Genomic DNA, 23,446 nt, shown 5'->3' on the forward strand with positions numbered 1-23,446 from the left:
CTCGGCCGGCCGGCCCAGCCTCGCCGCCTCGGCCCGCGGCCGCTTCCCTGGCTCGGCCTCGGCCTCCGCCGCTCGTCGGCCGCCCGCCCGCCCGCCCGCCCTCCTCCCCCCCACGCCCCGGCCCCGCCGGCTCCCGGCCCGCTGCTCCGCCGGGCGCGAGGTCTATGTGACTCGGCTGGGCCGGAGCCGGCTCCCGGCCCTGCTCCGCCGCGGCGCGAGTCTATGTGACCGCTGGGCCCGGACCGCCCGCCGCCGCCGCAGACGCGAACAGGACGCCGTCAACGCCTTCAACCAGGAGGTGAGGGGCGCTCGGGGCGCCCGGGACGCTCGGGGCGCCCGGGGCAGGGCTGCTGCGGGCCAGCCGGGCCGCTCCTCCCGCTGCCCGGGGGACTCTCGGGCTCCGAGTCGGGGCGGGGACGCTTCCTGCTCCGGGTTCCGGGGCGGCGGGCCCGCCCGTAGCCGGGGAAGAAGTTGCCCCGCGCCGCCGCCCCGCCGCCGCCGCCGGCGCTGACCCGCGCCCCCCCCGCCGTGCCCCCTCGCTCCCCTTCCGCCTGCGCCGGCTCCCGCCCTCCAACGGGCCGGCCCTTGTGCTCCCGGCCCGCCCGTTGTCGGCCCGGCGGGGCCGAGATCCCGCCAGGGGCTGCAGCGGAGCGCCGGGCGGGCGAGCGGGTGAGCGGGCTGGCGGGTGGGTGAGCGGGCGAGCAGGCGAGCGAGCGGGCGGGCGGCGGGCGGACTTAGGGGCGGGAGTTCCCGCGGGTCGGGGGCCCGGCGCGGCCGCCGCCTGGGCTCTCCTGTTGCTCAGGCCGCGGCCCCCCGGCCGCTGGCTGGACTCTGATCCCGGCTGTGGGAGAGTTAGAGAGGGTGTCCTCCCTCCCTCCTCCTGCCTCCCGGGTTGACATGTAACTCACGAGTAAACACAGAGAGGTAGCTCCTTAGCCTTTCGAGCCTGGAACGTCCCCTCTCCTCACAACGTGACACCTTCAAAGTTGAATGGGAGAGCCGAGTGTTTGCCCCGCCTTAGTCCGCTAGAAAGGCTGCGTGAGCCTCCACTTGCTCACACTCGCGCTCTCCTCCCGCAGCACTTAGTCCTCAGCTCCCTTCTTCAGGAACATTTATTTACACGGGGATTTCCCTCCCCAAACCGGGAATAAAGCTGCCTGCCGCCTTAAAGCTTTCTAGTTGTATCTCTGATCGTTCCAGGTGCTGCTTTTGGAGCATAAAGTCCATACCATCTTATTTATCTGAATGGATTTGGGAGGAGGAGGAGGAGGAGGAGACGACCATTGATGCTTTAAAACGCAGTTACAGACTGGAAACTTGTGGATTGAGTGGGATTATGTGTCCCGTTTTAAATACTAAAGATAAACCAGCACTGAAGAAATCTGATGTCATAGTTTGACGTGTGTTGATGTGGGGTCAGAACTTGCTCCATCACACGATAAGATTTCTGTGACTCCACCTGCAATAGGATTAGGGTGTTACCCCCACCCTTCGATTTGTTTTGCCATATCAGGGGACCCTCCAGTTAAGGCTGCAGCGAAAAACATTAAGTGCTGTACAGATTACCTGCCCCCCTCAGTACGCTCAGCTGACTGCAGCATTTGCACCTGGTAATAGAAAGTTCATTAAGGACGGTTTTCAAAATAGCAAAATAGTATTTACCTGTATTTGGGCCCCCAGAAAACCGGTAGTAACCTCCAGATATCCAAGAGTTCAAGGCTTACTTTGTAGAATTGCCTGGGATGTTTGCTGCTTGGAGGGCAGTATTTCGGGTTCTTTTCCCTAGCCCCTCCCCCCACCATAGCAGGTGCCTGGCAAACAGTTCTTGAATAGATGGGAGCTTACACAAATGCCACAGTCGTTAAGATGTCAGGCACACCTCTCAAGATGAAAACTAACTTGAGTGTTTTTAATGAACAAGGAGGATATTTAGTGTACTTTTAAAGGCCAGAAATATTCAATCCTGATTTAAGGTATTGTGGAAGGTGATGTCAAGCCCTCCGTTAACGTGGCCATTATTGACTTCTCTACTTAGTTAGGCTTTGTAGAATACCAAGAGAGTGGTCAACAGGTTAAGACTTAAGGCCACCAAACCTTGTAAGGATAATAGAATTTGAGGCTTAGAGTTAAATGTATAAGGAAATACAGCCTGAAGTGCAGTCAGTAATTGCTTTGAAATAGCAGACTTAGGGATGCTTGACTCTTTGAGAAGGGAAATGGTATTTTGACCTTCTAAATGGCATAATGAGCATTTTCTCATGTTCATTTTCCTTCTATTCCTCCTCTTCATAAACTTGGAATTAAATTTGTTAGGGTACGTTCCCATTGCCAACTCTGTTAAATTGTAAATTAAAACCCATGTTCTTGTGCCTTGATTTGTAGTGCTTAGTTTCTACTAGTTCTCCCTTTTCAGAAAACATTACTGATTAGGTCCTTGTAACATTGGATCTCCCAAATCTAATGTTCAGTTGTTCATCTGTCTCCTTAACACTGGGAAAAAAAATCTCTGTCACTTCGGGACCTATCTGGTAGAATTTTTAACCAATGAAAAGAGTTTTTTCTTTGGGCTCTGTGTGTTCTGGGGTTCCCATGAGGTGTCAGTGAGCACTTAGAAGGAACGGATTCAGTTTTAGGATTTCAGAGAAGGTAAGAGACAGTTTGAAGGACTAAGAAGTAAGTAGTGGTTTGACCCTGGGAGCTGTTGGAAAATAAAAATGATTAATTTGGAGAGGGATGTTTTATATGTCATGTATTTGAATTTCATTTTTAGGCTGTGGGGAAACATTTGAAGGTTTTAAGTACTACAATAGCAAGATTGTGTTTAGCTTGTAGTGGTGTGGTCTGGGAGAGGCAGGCATAGTTCAGGAGAGGCATGGAAGAATGTGGGCCAAAGGAATGAATGGACCTTGGTCTCTGGTAATTATATAAACACCTTTTGTCAGTGGGGCAGTGGTGCACGCCTTTAATCCCAGCACTAGGGAAACAGAGGCAAGGGAATCTCTGAGTTCGATACCAGCCTGGTCTACAACAGCTGGTTCCAGACAGGCTCCGAAGCCACACCCTGACTTGAAAACAAATAGAAAAACCTTTTGTCATTATATTCTATATGCTGAGATAGTGATGGTACCATCAACACAAGTCAGTCTTCAAAAGAATGTTTAGTGGAGAAGAAATGTATTTGGTTTTGAAGTAGGTTAAGTTGCTGCTGTGTGGAATAGTCATATGGATATTTTTGGCAAGCAAATGGGCATGTAGTTTTTAGAGTCAGAAGTAACCAAAACAGGCAGAGTCACTCATATGGGTGCTGGTTGAAATTCAGGGTTTCGGGGGAGAGAAAGAAAATACCTACTAGAGCATGTTTGGCTTGTCAGACACTATATATATGTCTAGCTTAACAGATACATATTCCTACAGCCTTGCACAGACATCTAGTTACATATAGAGAGGCGAATATTCTTCCTTCCTTCCTTCCAGCCAGCCAGCCAGCCAGCCAGCCATCTGAGATAGGGTTTCTCTGTGTAACAGTTCTGGCTGTCCTGGAACTTGCTTTGTAGACCAGGCTGTCCTTGGAGGGGCTGATTTTTTTTTTTAAAGAAGTTAAATAATAATTTACCCAAGGGCACCTTTCTAAACTAATGTCGAAGTCAGGATTTGACCATGGGAGTGGTCAACAGATGAAAGATTTAGGGCCTCCGAACCTTTTAGGGGTAATGGAATTTGAAGTTTAGGGTTGAATGGATAAGGAAGTAAGTCAAATGTAATCTTTGGTGGTTCTGTTTTGAGTGATTAGAGGAAACGGCTGCTTTATGGGTGATGGGAAGGACGGAGGCTAACAGTGAACTAGAGGTGGCAGGCTATGTGTTTATGCATAGGTTTGTAGACCCTAGTCCCTATTAGATATAAGTCAAAGCTTCAGGGTGGGAGATACTGATTGCTTGGTTAGGATGCTCTTCGAGAGGACTCCGGTTGGATTCCCAGCACCCACTGGAGCCCAGTTCAGGGGATCTGATGCCCTCCTCTGGTGCACAGTCAGACACAGTTACGGGAAGTAATCTTTAAAGGGAGAGAATTGAGCATATTCAGGGAAGGGATATGAAAAGGTGAGTTCAAAGCAGCAAGAGAACGAAGTTGGGGACTAAAAGGACAAGGACGGATTGGGAGTGATGTCAAGGAAGTCTCTCTTGATATAGATGGTAAAGAAGGAAAGTGGGTTACTAAAGGCACTCATTAACTTGGTATTTGGGTGCTTTATTCTCTCGAAGACACACTGATAAATTTTAAGTCTTAAGAAAGATGGAATGAGGCAGGTCGTTACAGCCAGTACTTTGTGCTCTGCTATGTGCTTTTCCTCAATGCGAAAAGTTTTAAAACTTTGCTGAAGTTTGTGGAATGAATGAAAATTACAGAAATGTTTAATCAGGCAAGTGTGGCACACGCCTTTAATCTCAGCACTAGGGAGGTAGAATTTTTTAATCCGTTAATTATTGTCTTAGGCATTAAAGGAACAGCCTGCCTTCTCCCATTTATCTATTAAGATCTTTGAGATAGAAAAATAATGTAGAAAAATTTTAAATGAAAAATACGAGTTATTATTTTTAATTTTAAAATCCCTTTTTTTTTTGTCCTTACCAAGCTATTACTTCCGTCAGAGACAACAACTGATGATGAGACCCGAGACCTGTGCACAATAAAGATGGAGTCTGTGTTTGTACATATGTTGCTTCTTGTGCATAGTCTTAAACATGCTCGCGAGTTAATTCTGCAGAGAATCCATTTTTGCTGGTAAACTACAATAAACTTTGTCAAATGTATTTCTGTGCACGTCCACTCTGACAGTTGTCCTCACTTTTCATTTTGACTCCTTTAGATCCATAAATGTTAAGGACCACGGCAAACTGTATTACTGCATGTGTTAGAAATTTAAACTGAAAATATATTATGGGGGACCCTTTTCCTGCAGCAGCAGCAGCAGCCTCTGGAAAGCACTGTCGGGTGCTTTGAGTAAGAGAATGGGAAACGGATCCGGTTTGGACTCAGACCACAGGGGTGAAGGAAAACATGAGTAGCTTGATACTTATTGTATCTTTAAAATCAGACAGGTGAAGCTGTATTTGTTAGGAGCTGATGTTCTGCTGTCAGTCTTGACTCAGCACCTATCCTGAGAATTGTAGTAAGCAGGGGGCTTGCTGCCCTCCCTTCCTCTTCACTGTGATTGCTAGTCATGATTGTTCAGTGGAATTTAGATCTCTGACGAGGCTGCTCTTGTATTTTAACCTGCAATGTTATTTTTTTTTTTTTAAATCATTCTGTTTTGAGAAATCTGGGTGGAAAAAGGATTCAGAATGATCTTATTGTGTGGAGGGGAAACACACTATTGTGTTAGCAGTTTGTTAGTGCATTTTACTGTATTTGGATCCTGCCAACTCTCAGTCTCTTCCCACAGTAACTGAAGGAAAGCTGGCTTTTCGGAACATTCTGACAGCATTTATCCACAATTGAGTATCCTATTTTGAACATGGATGCGTATATTGTAACTGTGGTGGGGAAGTGGGTATTTCCTGATGAATTTGCACTCAGTGGATTCGTGCTAGGCGTTGAAGTATTTTGGTTAATCTCAGCAGTAGCCACCGCTTATAAGTCTCCATGAACAATATACAAAGATGAGGGGATATTTTATTCCTGGTGTTAATTAATGCAAGGGCTTAACAGTAAGAAAAAAAACGACAAGCAAAGCCTTATTGTGTTTAGACCTGATCCAGTATACCCCCTTCCTATTCTTCTGGTATTGCTGCCCCTCTCTAAAGTATGCTATTGTGTTAGAACAGGAGTTGACCAAGTCTAGTCTGTCAGCATCCTCTGAAAGACCTCGAGTGTCTGTCTTCCTGTACTTTAGCATGAGTTTTCTGTTTTGTCTTTTCCTTGTTCTTGGTCGGCATTAATTTTTAGCTGAAGCAAAATTATAAAGCCCTACCTATATAGGGTATAACTATATAATTACTCTAACATGTCTTAGATTTTTTTAGAATTTATTTTTTGTGTATAAGTAATTTGCCTCTGTGTGTGTATGTGCACCATGTATGCAGTACCGGCAGAGGCCTGAAAAGGATGTTAGGTTTCCTAGAATTGGAGTTAGTGGGTGGCTGTGAGCCACCATGTGCTTACTGGGAACTGAAATGAGCCTGGTTCCTCTGCAAGAGCAAGTTCTTTTACCCATTGAGCCATGTAACTCTTTTGGAAACAAGGTATTTTTAAGTTTCTGCCTGGGCTGAGAAGATGGCCGACTTGGTAAAGCGTTGGCTATACAATCATGGGGACCTGAGTGTGGATCCCAGGACCCATGTATAGAGCTGAGTTTGCAGTACATGCCTGTGGTGATAGCTCTGGGTCCCGGGAGCATGAGGATGTCTGAAGCTTTCTAGACAGCTACTTTTACTGAATGGGTGAGCTCCAGGTGAGGGGGGCATGGTCTGTCTCCAGAAGTAAGATGGAAGGCAATAGATGAAGATGTGTAATGTTGACCTCTGACCCACCACGCTGTACTTACTTGTTTGTTTATTGGCATGGATGAGTGCCTGCTGCATGAGCTGCATGCATTGCCTGTGGAGGCCCAAAGAGGGTGTCAGATCCCCCAGGACTTGAGTTACAGCCAGTTGTGAGCTACCTTGTGGGCACTGGGAACTGAACCCGGGTCCTCTGCAAGAGCAGCCAGTGCTCTTAACTGCTGAGCTGTCTCTCCAGGCCATCCGATCACACACTTTTTTAAAGGGGTGTGTGTGGGGGGGTGTGTGTGTGGGTGTGTGTGTGTGGGTGTGTGTCCTGATTCCTAGGACTTGCCAAGTATTAGTGAGTCCACTTTAATTGGCTAAGCTGTGGAAGTATGGTGATGTGTGCACATTTTGTTTTGTTTTGTTTTCTCGAGGCAGGGTTTCTCTGGCTTTGGAGGCTGTCCTAGATAGAACTAGCTCTTGTAGACCAAGCTGGTCTCAAACTCACAGGGATCCTCCTGCCTCTGCCTCCCAAGTGCTGGGACTAAACCATGCCCAGCTGTGTGCACATCTTTTTTATCTTTGTTGAAACAGGGTCTTTGTAGTTGTGGCTGGCATGTAACACTGTAGCCCAGACTGTTTCTGAGCTTGCAGCAATGCCTGCCTCTGCCTCTTAAGTGCTGGGATGATGTGTGCACCTTTGTGGCTGTCCAGATTTGCATAAAGGCCCACTGTTGTCCACCATTCTGAAAACCAATGAATTGTGCATTTTTAGAATGCAGTTCTATTATAAATTATATTTCAAAAAAAATTATAACCTACCACTTCATTGTTTTCTTGCTTGATCTGGTTTTCTGTCAGATTGAAAATTATGTGCAAGCCAGTTACATGGCTCTTGTTGATTCTGAATCTAAGATTTGTTCAGGGAGGGGTATCTTTGTTTTTGACATGGTATTATAAGAAGTTAGCAGAGGAGAGAATTTGAAGAGAAACAGGAGTGGGAAGTGACTGTGTTTGCTCATTAAATAATAGCTAGGTGCTCTAGCCGGTGTTATTTATCTAAGTGTTTTTTTTTAAAAAAAACTTAAAAATTTTATTTTCTTACAATAAGATGATTTTATGTCTTTGAACCAAGTTTTTCTTTTTCTCTTGGAGTCTAGGAGGAAATACTTATTTCATGAAAATGTTTCTTCATGGTAATTTCAGTGAGATACTAGTTCAAAGTTCACTAGTAAAGTTAATAATAAAATTTGTTGCAACCCTGGCTCTGTGCTCGTGAACTACGGCGATGGCGTGGATAACACAGGAACGTTCTAAGAAATTATCACTGTGTGGTGGTGTGTGTGTGCCCATGTGCCACAGTGTGCATGTAGGGCTCAGAGGCCTGGCCCTACACACCTTTGCCCCTGAGTCACCAGCCCCATACCTTGTTAGAATCACCTTCTGGCCCATTTCTTGAGCAAGCGAAAAGGAGTTTTGGGTTGACTGCAGTTGGGTGACTCAAGATGGAGGTAAGGAAGGGGAAAGCCTGGGATTGGAAACTGGAGCTGAATTGTTAAAGCCCGGTGAGGGGAGTGGCACTTGGCTCTGAAGTGGCAAAATTGAATGCAGGATAGATTTTTGGAAATTGTAGGGGAGGCTCTCCAAAATAAAGTGTAAGTTGGGGTATGTTTAGGACAAATCAACAGAAATTACTTTGAAATTTTCTTCTTTCAGCGGTAAATGGTAGGAGAATTTTGAGTTGGTAATGAAATTAGAAAGCAGGAGTAAAGCAAATGACTATTGCTTGTTATATTACTATGTTGTCTTAATGCATGTTGAAATATACGCAGTTAAGCCAAAAGGACTTTAAATATAACTAATTTTTACATTTGCATGGCTTTATCTTGCAAAATGTTTCTCTAAGGACTGGGATTAGAAGATGTGCATTTGTGGGGAAATGTGATAAGTGGAAAGAAATTTTAGGGAAGAGGATTTCTTGATACTTGAATTTAACAATATTATGTGTAACTTTGCTTGTAAAAGTATCTGGGTTGAAACTTGTAGAAATCTGAGGGGTGGGTGGATTTTATAAAGAAGCAGTCAGGGAAATGTGCTATTCACGGGAACTAAGACCTTGAGTTGGAGTGGATCTCAATGTGAGAGCGCTCGCCAAACATGGTGACCCAAGGGAGGAGAGAGGAAGGAAAGAAGTCACAACAGTGTTCCACAGTGAAGTAGCTTTCTCCTGATGATGATAAAAAACCTTTTGTTTTTTAACTTTTTCTGTTTATAACAGGCCTGTCTACATACCTTGCTCTAAGCAACTGGAAAAGGTTTGGCTTAAACAAGTAGGCTTCAAAGGATTTGATACCAGAAAATAGAATTTACATGAAAATAAGTTATTAGTAATTAAAAGAATCATTCCTTTCATGCGCAGATGTCAATTTAAAAAATGCACCTAAAACAGTAGTTTCCCAGATTTGCATTTTATATCTAGAAAACCCTGGTAAGAATTTTTAAGGAGTATTATTTTTTTATAATTTAAAAATTTAAAAAATAATTTAAAAATTATTAAATATTTTCAAGTAGTGCTGGCAATATATAGCTAAGTTCAGTATCTCAGCACTACTACCTTCCAAAATTTTAAGCAGTGCAGAATGTTAACTTCAATCAAAATATATTTCATGAACAAGTCGTACCTGATACTAATGAGTCTATAGTTGGCCTTTTATTGGTTGGTGGATTTTGTCTTTTCAAGACAGGGCCCCTCCATATAACCCTGGCTGTCCTGGAACTCTTATTTGTAGACCAGACTGGCCTTGGAGTCATAAGAGATCGGCCTGCCTCTTCTGGGAATAAAGGCCTGCCCCTCCACTCCCAGTTTACTGTTGAAACAAGTGCAACTTAGGCAAATTTAAATTAGAAAATGAAAGGAAAATAATTGTAGTAAGTGCTGTATACCTGCTCATTTTAAATAAGTTTTTTAGTATTTTTTCCCCTTCTGATTACATTGGGATATTTTTCCGTTTGAAGACAAAGTCTCATTGTGTTTTCCCGTGTAACAGGAAATTGATGTATTTTTTTTTTTCTGAATAGTAATTGTGACAAATTTTAGAGCATCCCATTATTGCCTTGGGTACATTTCTGGAAGTAAAATTGGTGAATGGTTATGAGGTTTTTTTTTTTTTTTTTTTTTAGTTCTTGTTATTATAACTTCCTATTTCTCTGAGTAATTGAAATGCATCAACTGTGTCTCAGCAGCTTTTGGCTCTATGCTGCACTCAACCAACATGGATATATGAAAAAGCATGACTCATTTAATTTATACTTTTTTTGAGTTTTGCTTGGTAAGGTTGCTCATTGGTTTGCTCTTTTGACATTTCCTTTGTTAATTGAGTTCCCTGTAGAATTTGAATTTCCCTCTCTTGAGTTTTTAGTTGTGTTTATGGAGAGAAGGGGTGTGTGCCACTGCACACGTGGAGGTCAGAGGACTTAGCTGCAGGACCCTGGAGTCTAGGGCGTCAGACTGAGCAGCAAGCACTTTGACTGGGGAGTCATCTCACAGGCATGTCGCTATCGCCAGCTGTCTTCCAGGTGGAACAGCAAAGCAGTGCTTGTTGTGTTGTGCTTGCCTTCCCCAGTCTCTGTCCCCCTTCCCTTCCCGTCCCGTCCCGTCCCTCCCCACCCCCCCCCAATCAGGTAGAGTACTTTTTCAAACATTGCTTTGGTAAATGTCACACCAAAGCCCTAAAATGAAATGCTGTGTCAGAAGGCTCTTAGGCTACCCTTCAGCTAATTGTTGTAGCAATAATTGTATGGAGTTGTTTATGTTATTAAACATTGGGTTGTGTTGGCTCTAGCTTTCCATTTGGTGTGAGCTAGTGCATGTGACCTACTGAGCCGACTGCACAAAAGGAGGAGGGAGAGTGGGGTGGAAGGGTGGAGGCTTTCACACCTGTCTCACTGGGGACCGAAGCACTTGCTGTCACTGAGTGTTACGGGACTCTGGGAAGCACTCTCCCTGTTTTTGTACCATGTGTATGTACTGTAGGGGTTACAGGATGATTTCCAGGAATGAGTTCTCTCCTCCATGTGAGTTCTAAGGATCCAACTCAGTCTTTGGTGACAAGTGCCTTGCCATCTCACTGGCCAATCTTGGGGTTTTGGATTTTTGTTTGGTTATTGTTGGTTTTTTGCTTTTGTTTGTTTTTGTTAATTTTTGTTAAACTTTGTAATTAAATAGAAATAACAGGTCTTGGGGGAAATGCTTTGTCATCTTGGAGTTTATATAATAGCAGAAGAAAGATCCATTGTGAAAAACTTTGAGAAAGCAAAGTTTTCAAGTTTAAGGGAAAGAAAGGTTGGGGTGTGTATGTACCTTTTGAAAGAAACATAAAGGAAAAAGTACTTAAGGAATTTAAGAATTAAAAACTGTCTAAGGTGCTGGGTTGACAGCCCAGTGCTTAACGTGCTTGTCGTGACAGCACATCCTGGAAATCCAGTGCTGGAGGCAGAGACAGTCCTAATCCACCAGTCTGGACAGTCAGTGCCCTCCCAAGTTCAGTGAGATCTGTCTCAGGCAGAGGAGGGCATTGGGCTTTGATCTCTGGCCTCAGTGGCATACACATACACATAAATTGTATGGTACACTCCTTTCTTTTAAAAAGTAAGACTGGGGCTGGAGAGTTGGTTTAGTGGTTGAGAACATTTGTTTTTTCCAAGGTGATCTGGGTTAGAGTCACAGCACCCACATGGTGTTCACAGCTGTCCATAACTCTGGTTCTAGGACACATATGATACATGCAAAAGACTGCTATGTAACTTCTTAATTATTTTCATTTCCTTGATAGCTTAATTTCAAAAGTAGAATTCATAGAATCTATACTGGTTCATTTTTATTTTTTCCAGTTCTGTTTTTCTTATGAATATCTAGTCATTACCATTTACCAACAATCAGAACATTTTTAATAGCAGTCATAACAGAAAGAAAAAACTTGTTTTGTCAAGTAAGGACTGCCTAACATTTTATTCAGAAATATGTTGGCTGTGACGTTATCCTGCATCAATTAGAAAAATAGAGGTCAGATGAGGGCATCAGGTAGTTTTAATAAATGGCATTAGGACTATTAGTTGAGGTCTTCCTAGAAATAGGCCCCTCCCTTTAAAATCAAAACCATTGAATGACTTAGTCTGAGGTGTACAAAGTGAAATGAAAGATGGTTTAAGTAAAAAGTGGTTTCCAAACTACCTAGATGGGTTGGGAAGACTACTAAAACCCAACACATCACCACAAAGATGGGTTTGTTAGAGGTGATGATGAAAAACTGTCAAAAGTTAACAAAGTGCATGAGCACTGCTTTAGTTAAAGCAATGAACACAGCTCTCTTGCATGGATACCAACTGCAGTTCCTTGGACCTGGGACTGTTATCTTCTGTACCAAAAAATTGGGTTGAATGGTCTCCACATGGAGTAATTATCCTGGATTATCTGAGAAGGCCCTGTATAATCACAAAGGGTACTTATCCAAGAGACCGAAGGAAGTAAGACAAGGCAAGCAAAGGTCAGAGGGGAAGGCAGGCCCTGTGCTGATGCCTTGGGTGGAGGAAGAGACCGAGCGCCATAGGCTGTGTGATCAGCCAGTAGAAACTGAAGTAGCGGCAAGAAATGGATTCTGCCCCAGAGTCTACAGGAGTGAAGAGTGCAGCCCTGCTGCCATGTTGATGTTGACAATTACAAGGTGCATTGCTTACCCTTGTGCTCCTTGTCTGAGTCTGTTTACTGGAGGACAGTGTCATGGCTAGGCTTTGTTAAAAGTTGTCAAAAAGCCTAACTCAGGCTGGTTGGTGCAAGTGGACTTTTCCTAATGTATGTCCTGATGCCTTATGAGGCCTTGTGCTTTTGAGATCTGTTGTGGGGGGCGGGGCGGGGTGCTCCCCATCAGTCGATGCTTAGGAATACTCACTGCTCACAGGCGGGTAGCAGCGCAGACTCAACATGTAGGGATCCTGTGGCCTAGAAAGGCTCGTCTGCCCAGCTTTGGAGTCCACTCTCCTAACTCAGTACCTCAGTGTCTGGGGTTGGAATAACAGTTTCATGGTTTTCACGCTTGGGGTTTAAATTGGTTCTTTTTGTTTTTCTCTTGATTTGTTGGCTGAGACTCAATGTTGGTTAGAAACAACCAGTCTTGAGTTTCCTTCTGCCCTCCATTTTAGCAGTTCAGGCTTTATTTTTCTTATTTCTAAAGGGGCACCCTCTCCTATTTGTTAACCACAATCCACAAGGAGACTTAGAAATTCACACTTAAGAGAGTTGTGTCCACAAGCAAAACTGCAAAGTTCTGTGAAACAGAATAGCTGACTCAGTCCTATCCTCAAAGTCAATTAGTCTTGCCTTAAAAATACTGGGGTAAAAATTGTGGACTGTTCCAAAGGGTAAGACTTGAATTTGCTATGCATTAAGCAGTACTCAGAACTCATGAGTGATGTGCAGACACTCTGCTCTTTCGGGCTGCTCATTGTTTCGGGGTCTCCCATCCCACCAGCACATGCTTCAAAACTGCTAATCTCATACCTCATTTGTGATAGAATTCTTTCTTTCTTGTCATTATCCCTACATGGTACATCGTAACACTTATTTTTAAATAGTACTTGCTATGTATTAGATATCACAAGTGGTCTAGAGATGACTGAAAGTATACCAGAGAATGTGCAGATTCTGTGCCCTTTTCTATAAGGGATGCTAGTGGGGAGCCAGTGCCACTGGGCAAGTGCGTTACCCGCCTCTTAGTTGTGACTTGAGCCTGTAGCTTGGAAAGCACTGTTCGGAACTGTTTCCACGGTGCCCTGGTAGTACTTATTTCCCTGCTAGATGCTACATTAATGTCAGCAGGATCTGGCAGGATTCGCATTCTCAGCATTAGCCAGTGGCTGAGCCAAACTTTGTGGGCAATTAGTTGATTATTGGGTCTGTGTTCTGATCGACAATAACAAATTATGAAAAGTCAATAGCTGTAATCAAAGTTGTAGATTGTCACAAGGCCAGCCTTTATATAAATCTGAGAGGTTCCTCAGGCAGTACTGGTGACCTTGACAAAATTTTTGTTTAAGATTACTAAATTGCAGTTTGGCTCTAGATGAAGAAAGGAAGGACTAAATAAGTCACTTACTTTAGATGAGAGAAACTGCTTGTAAATAGAAAACAAATTAACAGTGTATGTGTTGCTTATTTTTTTTTTACTATTTTGAGACAAGATCCCACTAAGTTGCCTAGGCTAGCCTTGAACTTGTAAGTAACAGGTTCTCAAGTAACAGGTGTCACAGACCTTTGTGTTGGGCTTAGCATAATTGATTTTAATTAAAGAAACCAAAATTTGGATTGGTACATATGAGGGAGGGTGAGCATAGATACTAAGGAAAGAAAAAAGACAACTATTAGGAACTATTTTAGATAATTCCATTTGGGATCTGAATTAATAATTCATAAGACAGTAATACAGTATTTTTTTTTAAGACATGGGATCAAATTCAGAATCAGTTGCAGTGGGGGCCTGGCCTGCTTAGGCATGCTTGCATGGGTCAGTGTTTGGAAAATAGACTCTGCTGCACAGAACAGAAAGAAGCCTGGCTACTGAAAGCTCCTCCCCAAAAAGACAAACTTGAGATCTCAAAACCAGTTTTCTAGTCACCCGTCTTGTGACATTGAGCACTTCTAGTGAGTGCCCTTCCATTGTGATCATCTCAGTGACCTGGGCAGGGTTCTGGGTTTTGTGTTTCTTTTTGGTATAGGAATGTAACATAGGGCCTTGTACATGTGAAGTAAGTGCCCTACTACTGAGCAATGTTACCAGCCCCGCTAGAATGGTGTGTTTTCCTTTTCACCGTGACAGAGTACTAACAGTTGAAAGGAAGAAAGAACTTGTCTGGGCTCAGATTTTAGAGGGTTTTAGTCCGTGGTGGCAGCAAAGGCATGTAGCCATTCATAGCTCAGCTCAGGTATAGCCTCCAAAGGATACCCAGCGGTCTTCCTTCAGACAGGCCCTGCCTATGTCCTATTGGCATGTGATTGTAATCCCAGGACTGAGGAAGTAGACCCCTGGGGTTTGTGCTCCGGCCAGTCGAGCTTAATTAGTGAACTCCAAGCCAATGAGAGACCCTGGGGTGTTTTGGGTTTTGTTTTGTTGTTGTTGTTGATGTTTTGGTGATTTTTTTTGCGGGGGGGGGGGTGGGGGGGGGGGGCGGGGGGAGGGATAAGGGCAAGGCAGCTCAAGTTGACCTTTGTCTTCCAGGTGCTCCAGTGCACTTACCCACAAATTTGTATTTTAGTAATTTAGGGCTGGGATGCTACTGTAGCAGCTGGGACCAATTCTTGAACCTTAGCATGCTCAACTGTGGGTAAGGAACCATGTCTCCCAGCATCCTCTTAGTATTTATGTCCATGTGATGGGAGTTGGAGCAGTTGGTTACCAGGAGAGGATGTCCATGGAAGTGGCTTCACTTTAATGAAGCTAGTGGTCTATTTAGACAGTAAGGGACTACTTTGACTTGTAAACAGATGTTCTGAGTTTGTGCTTTGAGGTCAGTAAGATACTGGTATCAGCTTTAGAAAATACATTTTATATATCCATCCAGTTTTGAAACTTTCCTAGAGTGTTTTTTCTTCCAATTCCATCAAATACAAATTCACAACTCTTACTCTTTGGGTAAGGGAGAGTCATGGTTGTCTAAAAAGAAACTCAGATGCCCTGGGACCCTTATGATACTAAACAGGTAAGGCCATCTGTAGAGTTCTGAAGCATAAGCTAGCCAAAGTGTACACACTTTAACGTCAGCACTGAGAGGCAGAGGCAGGCTAGCCTGGTCTACTCATTGAATCCAGGTCAGCCAGGGATACATAGTGATGCCCTGTGTCTAAATAGTTTGGAAAATGGTCCTGTTGCCTCTCGATGCCGATTATGTTTGTGGAGCTTTTGAGCAGAAAAATAGTTCACTAATACATTTCTGCTTGCATGCAGTCCTAACCACTGTGAAAAACTCGTGTCTGGGGTCTGCAAAGGGGCTCAGTGGGCCAGCACTGTTGATAGGCAGTTGGAGAGCCCGAGTCTGTCCACAGTGGAAAGAGAACATTGACTACCTAAAGTTGCCCTCTACGCCCTTCCACGTGTACTCTGACATGCTCATACCTGTATTCATGCCACACACAAATACACACTAATAAACCCTCATGTCTTATAACCTCATAATTTCCTAGATGAAAGTGTTTCAAAGTGCCAGGTGCCTTTTTGAGTTTTAGGATTGATTTCACTTTGCTCTGATGCTCTTTGCTATGCTCTGTTGTACTTTTTTGTATCCCTAACTTCTAGTACACTCTAGGCTTCTTTTTAGTACAAATTCCTCAGCTTTCTTCATGGGAGGTATTTCTGTTTCAAACACAGACCTGTTTGTGTGTTAAAGGTCCATTTGCATGTCTGCTGGCTGTTAAGTGCACAGCCCACATTCTCTTTCTCCATTCTCTTTCTCTGTTTCTCCGTAACGTTCAGGGAGGAGACTATGCTTGCCTGCCATCCTTGGTTTCTTCACTCCCTTGTCATGGTCAGTGCGCCCCAATAAATGTAGTTGGTAACCAGCATTGGATACACTATTAGGAAGTGTCAGCTTTAGGATAGATGAGATGCGACAGTTTCTAGTTGAGAGTTTCTTGGGCATCTTGTGAAGTGTGGAGCCTTTCCAAGAGTTTTGTGGAAACAGATCTCAGAGGCAGTGAGGCCAGCGCTGGACGTGGGAGTAACTGCGCCTCTTGTTACTCTTTGCTCCACTCTCGACTATGGCAGTGTGATAGTCTGGGCTTGGATTTTTAAAATGACTGACGGTTTGCTTTTCTTGGAAGCAGTAACAGTATTGTATGTTCATTTTTATGTACAAGTGCTTTGTCTGCACATATGCCTTTATACCAGAAGGGGGCATCAGATCCCATTATAGATCCTTGTGAGCCACTATGTGGTTGTTGGGAATTGAACTCAGCACCTCTGGAAGGACAGCCAATGTTTGCTCTTAACAACTGAGCCACCTCTCCAGTCCCCTGGACTTTATTAAAAAAAGAAAAAAAGCAGTGACTTGCTTACTGTTGCCATGACCTAACATGTATAGTCTGAGGCAGTCTACTCTTGATCCTTGAGAACTTTTCTGCAGCCCCATGCTATGTTTTCAGGTACAGAGATGGAAAAAATAGTAAATGTGTACTGTATATTTATGAATCCATTTTAGAGTTTTTAAGTTGAAATGATTAAATTTATCTAGTTCACTGATTTGCATAGCTTCATCCATTACTGTGTTCTTTCTACTTTTCCATTTAGTGTTATTCTCGAGGAGAACCTTTTTGAGAGAGGGAAAGGTTCCCATAGAGGCCAGAAGAGGGGATTGGATCCCCTGGGGTTAGAGTCCTCAACAGGCAAGCAACCCACCCTGGGTGCTGGGAACCAAACTCAGATCCCCTCAAAGAATAGTGTGCCTCTTACTGATCAGGAACTTTGTATATTAGGAAATAATAAAGAATTGATGTCCTTTTTTTATTTTTTAAGAATCTCTTCGAAAATGAATTTGTATGTGATACCTTAAGTTGTTTCTCGCATTTTCTTAACATTTTATAGAAATGTTCCAGCTTTTTTTTTTTTTTTTGGTAGCGTATGTGGCTCCTGAATCGGTTGCATCCAGCATCCTATGCCTTTTCTATGTGTAGGCGCACCCTGTCCCTAGCTGTAAATAGCTAAGAAATTGTGAGTTTTTAGGACATGCCGACCCTAGGAAGAGACTTGTTTTTCAGACTGGTGAGGTATTGTCTAGTCAGTGTGGTATGAGCAGCACATATACACTTGAAACATTAGTGTTAGCTGGAAGGAAATGGAGATGGCTCATGGGAGGTTGGTTATTAATATCTCAGTTGGATATAATTTTGGGAGGAAGATTTTGTGTGTTTTGCCATCAAGAGATAACCTGATTGCTTGACTGTGAGTGGTGGGTGGGTTTTAAATGAAGAAAATTTGAATTCTCACACTAGCATCATAGATAATTTGTATCTTTGTAATGGCATTTTAAATCTATTGCTTGACTTTTTACATGTTTATCTAAGTGACTTTAAGGTTATTGGAAGTCGTTCAAGGTCTGAGTAAGATTTGGAACTGAAATTACACCAAACATTGATAAAATCACACCATCACCACACTAAGTCCAGGAGGAGGTGTGTTGTTCCCTTCACAGTTTTTAGTTTTTTTGAAAGACTGATTTTGTTGGTTTTGCAGCTTTTTAAATGTTTTTGCCTCTGTATTCATACTTGTCTTCTTTTTCACGTGGTCCCCTCCATTGTTTTTTCTAAGTGATGATGCAGGTATATAGAAAAGTTGCTGATGTTGGATAAGTAGCCAAATTGACCAATTTTTAGTTAGAAAGGTTTATTGTTCCCTTGGCCAGTGGGAGTAAATAAGGGGAATTGACCTGAATTTACCTTTATCTCTTTTATTTTTCAAGCTTTTTTCACTTATGGATATGAAACCTCCCATCTCTAGAGCCAAGATGATTCTGATTACTAAAGCTGCTATTAAAGCTATTAAGGTAAGGATAAAATGTTTAACTTAGAAATGCTTTCTAATTAATTATTACTGGTGGGATAAGGGTATGCCGTGTGAGGGGTGGAAGGCTGCTTTATGAAGTCACTCCTCTTCCACTTTGGTGTAGCTTCCAGGGATCCAGCTCGGTTTGCCAGGCTTCTGAAACAAACACCCTAACCGACTCAGCTGTCTGGCCAGCTCTGCTTTTCATTATTTGAAATATTGTTAACATCAGAATTTATCTTGTGAATTAAGTTTTGCTGAAAGTTTGTGACAATACTGTTTCAGTCCTTATAAACCAGCTGTGAGATATTGTCTTCTTATGTAAAAAAAAAAAAGTCAGAACTTGGGCTTGTTACACAAGATCCCATTTTAGTAAATGGCACAATTTAGAAATGTTATTAACTTTTGGTTCTGTTCTTTGCCATGTTGAGCTAGCCTGACCCTTGCTCCTTGGAGGTCCGTTGACTAAGAAAGCACATTCTCCTTGGAAAGGAGTCTGTAGTTTTTGTTTTGATTAATTCCTTTCCCAAGATTCTTTGTTGTTGAGTTTGACAACAAAAATTGTTGAATTTGTAAAGACTCTTTGATTTAATTGTTAAATTTTTAATTAAAAATAAAAATTTCAAGGTTTTGAGGGTTCACTAATTGTAGGAAATGTAGGAATGTATAAACTGGCTATAATTTTCTGTCTTTCAGCTTTATAAGCATGTTGTTCAGATAGTAGAAAAGTTCATCAAAAAGGTAACTGTTTCATTATTACTATGTTTATTTACGATATGTATTACATATGTGAACTGAAATTTGGATGTGTGCTTCTAAAAACACTGTAAAAAAAAAAAAAGTAGCTACTGGGGTTGGAGCCATGGCTCAACAAGGTAAGAGTACTGAAAGCACTTTCAGAAGACCTGGGTTTGCTCCCTAGTGTCCACGGGGGTGCTCACACTCTTTTTATACCAGTGTCAGTGGATCCTATGCATTCTTTTGGCCTCTTTGGGCACCAGACATGCACATAGTACACATACAGATAGACAGACTAAACACCCATACACACAAAATAAATATTAAAAAAAAAAAAAAAAACAAGGTATTTTTTTCATATTACTGCTATCACTGAATGTTGGCGAAAAGCTTGGCGCTCAGCTTCTGTCATACCTGACAACATAATTCGTTGTCTTTGTGTTGGGACCTCTCCCCAAGCTTAAGAGCCTGCCTGCCTGTTCTAGACCCTTTGCCCCATCCACTCTGTTGGCATTTAATTTTCCTGTGAGTTCTTCAGATGAAGTTACTTTTTAATTTTCCTGACTTCCCTGTTGCCATCACAGCTAAACTGTTTTTTAGTGGTGTGGTTGTATGTTGTTTTAAAGTGTGTGTGATTAGCATATCCTTCTGAATAGAGAACTGAGAACGGTCTTAACCATCTTAACCCATTGATCCACCTTGGGCCATGAAGTACACAGTAGGTGTTTATGTGAGTTAGAAGCTTCTAAGATGTAGATGGGGAGAACATTGGATTGCATTTGTGCTTCTGCCCCCAGTTATTAGTGTGTACATCTGAATCTCTGTGTGTGTACATTTGTAAGGAAAATGGACACAGTGTGGTTATTGACTTGCTTTTCCTATTATACACATCTACAAAGTGACCCTTTGTGTGATTGTTACTATTATTTACTTAGCCAGTATAGTTATTTCTCATTGAAAATGCCTCAGCAGCTAGCCTTGAAGGAAAAACGTACACACGTTTTTTTTTCCTTAGCGTAAATTCGTAAGGTCAAGAAGGGTTTATTTTTGTTGCTGAATTGTCTTCCATGCAGCGTTACACCTTTTCATACAGGAATGCCCCGTGTCTCTGAGTGTTGTGTTTTGCCTTTGTCAGGCTTATAGACCCAAATGACCTTTCCTTTTACTTTTTATTTCTCTGGTAAAACCAGCATGTTTAAAAGTATGTTTTAGTAATTTTAAAACATGGAAATTATTGACTCAGACTCATAATAACTGAATTTGTTGGAAAATGGGTTGGAAATGCCCTCTGGGAAGTTTTGGAGAGGAAATGGAGGATCTGGGGGAAAGTCCTTGGAGTCTGAGATATCAGAGAATGTCACTGTCCACAGACTTAAAGGCAGCTAGGTGCTGGAATACTTAAGTAGTTCCTATACTGTGGACGATGGATGTATAGAGCTGCATGCTCGGGAGACACCGGATGTCAGATTTCCTTTGGATTTCCGGGTTTTTTGGGGGGGGGGGGGAGGCACAGGGCACAGGGTTTACTGTGTAACCCTGCATGGCCTGAAACTCACTAAGTAGAGCAGACTGGGTCTCACAGGGGTCCCACTTGTCTTTGCCTCTGGGATGCTGGGATTAAAGGTACATGCTACCATACTCACTGGTTTTACTGTTCTTATATTAACTTTGTATCTTTACCCTTGCAGTGTAAACCAGAATATAAAGTTCCAGGATTATATGTCATTGATTCCATTGTGAGACAGTCTCGTCATCAGTTTGGCACTGATAAAGATGTTTTTGGGCCAAGATTCTCTAAAAATATAACTGCTACATTCCAATATTTATATCTTTGTCCATCTGAAGATAAGGTATAGTTAATAACTTCTAAAATTTGCATTCTTGTTGGGTTTATTTTTAAGTGTTTGGATTCATGTTATTTAAAGCCTGCTGTGTTATTGGATAATATCTTCATGTAGTAAACTCTTGAGTCTGAAGTTCCGTTTCTTTGCAGTGGTCATTTCGTAGTCCAGTTTCCTTGTGAAATGTTAAATTCACATGGCCTCTCTGCACAAGAACTTTTGTAATGTTGAATTACAGAAGGAACCAGTCTGAGCAGAGCATGATTACTGGGGAGTGGGGTGTGAAGAGTTGCTTAGTAGTGGGTCTGAAGTTTCGGTTGGGTAAGGTAAAGTTCCGAGATCTGCCAAACATGGTCCTTAAAACGAACAGCTCTGTGTTGTACACTAGAGATTTCTAGAGAAAGTATGGTTTGTGTTAAATGTTCTTACCCCAGTTCAAAGAAGCCAAAAAGATTTGTACAGGAAGCATTATCTTTAAAGAAAAATTAGTAGCTGGGCATGGTGGTACATCCCTTTGATCTCAGTGCTTAACGGGTAGATTGCTGGTAAGAGCAACCCTGAGCTACAAAGATGTCCTTGATGATGAACAGCTCTGTAGTAGAGAAAATACCGGTTCCAGTTTGTTGCTTATTCTAGAAGGCCCAGAATTGTTCTTCCCAACATGCAGACATGTGAGTGGTATTCATCTTCAATAAGACTGCAACAGGCATGCATTCATGTTTTACAGTGTGCTGTAGAAAGAAGGAATATGACAGTCACACATATGTGCTCTGTAAATAGGTGGGAAGAGTTACACAGCACTATTATTGAATACTCATAAGCAGCTAAAGAAATTATGACACAGAAAGAAACTTGGATTTATTTGCAGTTTGACCAAACCAGAGAGAAAGGATGCTTATTTTGTCTGTCACGTTCCTGTGTTAGACTTGAGATTCAGAGAAAACCCTAGGGTAAAGGCCAGCAGGTATGTAGGCTTAGCTGTGAAACAATTAATCAGCCCTTTCCCGAGGTGTGAAGGGTTAAGTTGCCCCCTTTACAATATAGATGGCTTCTCTGTCTGCCATAACTGTGACCCATTCTCTCAGTGTGGAATCACGGATGCCGTACTCAGTAATGAGAATGGAGACATTTACATTAAGAGGAACACTGTGTATTTTCAGTGTCTGTACATTCTTAGACTCTTTTTTTGCAGGGGGATGGGTTCAAGACAGGGTTTCTCTGTGGCTTTGGAGGCTGTCCTGGAACTAGCTCTTGTAGACCATGCTGGTCTCGAACTCACAGAGATCCGCCTGCCTCCCGAGTGCTGGGATTAAAGGCGTGTGCCACCAACGCCCGACTCCCATTCTTAGGCCCTTGAAGCATAATTTTATAAAAAGATCCCTTGAATAGAAGTTAAAACTTGTACTCAGGAACAACAAAATGTCGTCTGAATCTCTCTTCTTCATACTTACTTGGCCACAAAACATCTTTTTCCTGTTAGCCAATTTCTTAAAAACTGGTTTGTTTGTTTTCATTTGTGTTTGTGCTAGGGTATTGGGCCTCAAATTTGCAGTCTTCCCTTTTTGAGAGCTGGCATCACAAGCATGTACTGCTGACCATGTGTGCACAGTCTCTGACATAATCAATGCCTCGGTCATCCTGAAGAAATGCTTCACCTGATGACTTTTTCTGAGATAACTGAGTTTTGTCAGGGTTTTTCTTTGTAACTCTTAGTAAAGAGCAAATATTTAATTGCTAGGGATCTAGTCTGTCTGTGTTCCTTTTCATTAGGTTAGACCACCGAGGAAAGGTTAATTTGAGTTGCTTAACTAGGTAATGATTGTGAAGAATTTTTCCCCCCAGTGAAACAGTATTGGTTTTTCTTTAAAATCAGATATGATAAGCAGTTTCTGTAAATATTTATTGTATGTTCATTTTCTTGCACATAACAGAGTAAAATAGTTCGTGTGCTAAATCTTTGGCAAAAAAATGGAGTATTCAAAATTGAAATTATTCAGCCTCTTTTGGACATGGCAGCAGGAACTAGTAATGCTGTTCCAGTAGCAGACAATGTCACCAACAATGAAGGTACAGTGTCGAGTCTGATTGTAAAAGAAGGTCCTGGAAGCACACTTGCATCTCTAGTTCGTTTTCTTCTGTTTATTTGTTTTGTTCCATTCTGGTTGGCTTGTTTTTATTTTATCATATGCCTATTTGTTTTCTAATGAGAAACAGAATCGGTGTTGATTTGGAGGGGGTGGTGAAGAGGATCTCGGAGGAGTTGGGAGGAAAACCATAATCAGACTATACTGTTTGAAAAAGAAATTTAAAAAGAATTGAGTTTCTCTACATGAAAGGTTTCGTTTCTGAGTTGGTAGAACTTTTCCCATAGGAAGGAAACTTGAGTTTGCATTTGGAAGGCACAGTTACTCTTCGTATAATTCTTACTTCAAATGGTAATGTGTCCTTTGTCACCTTACTAACCACAAGTTAAACGAGACAGAATTTTGTTTTAGCAGCAGAACTTGAAAGGGGCTTTAAACAGGGATGAAGAGGGTGTATGTGTTGACTTTTTTTGAGGCCTGGTGCCCTTTGCTTTTTAGGCTCACCTCCACCCCCAGTAAAAGCCTCTTCTGAACTTGCACAAGTGCCCACAAACTCCATGCCTCCTGTAGCACAGTTGCCCAGCTCTGATGCATTTGCTGCTGTGGCTCAACTGTTTCAGACCACTCAAGGCCAGCAGGTAAGCTGCTCATGCTCTAATGGCGTGCAGAGGGTTGCTTCCCGTTCCTCCTCCTATGTTCCATGGTGGGAGAAATGT

The 23,446-nt window shown here is 42.5% G+C and overlaps 1 protein-coding gene across 7 annotated transcripts in view; it reads left to right on the forward strand.

Annotated features, from left to right (window-relative positions):
• Positions 1-271: 271 nt before the first annotated feature.
• Scaf4 (SR-related CTD associated factor 4) overlaps positions 272-23,446 on the forward strand; it is a gene marked incomplete at its 5' end in the record, with an annotated part of 55,868 nt that continues 32,693 nt past the window's right edge. For all 7 annotated transcript variants that reach the window (XM_035444333.1, XM_035444328.1, XM_035444330.1 and 4 more), the window contains 6 exon segments: positions 272-298; positions 17,985-18,068; positions 18,764-18,808; positions 20,494-20,655; positions 22,578-22,713; positions 23,229-23,368. In XM_035444333.1, the coding sequence (XP_035300224.1) occupies positions 272-298; positions 17,985-18,068; positions 18,764-18,808; positions 20,494-20,655; positions 22,578-22,713; positions 23,229-23,368 (594 nt within the window).

This window comes from Cricetulus griseus, chromosome 4, assembly GCF_003668045.3.
Source record: "Cricetulus griseus strain 17A/GY chromosome 4, alternate assembly CriGri-PICRH-1.0, whole genome shotgun sequence".
In the NCBI taxonomy this organism is placed as follows: Eukaryota; Metazoa; Chordata; class Mammalia; order Rodentia; family Cricetidae; genus Cricetulus; species Cricetulus griseus.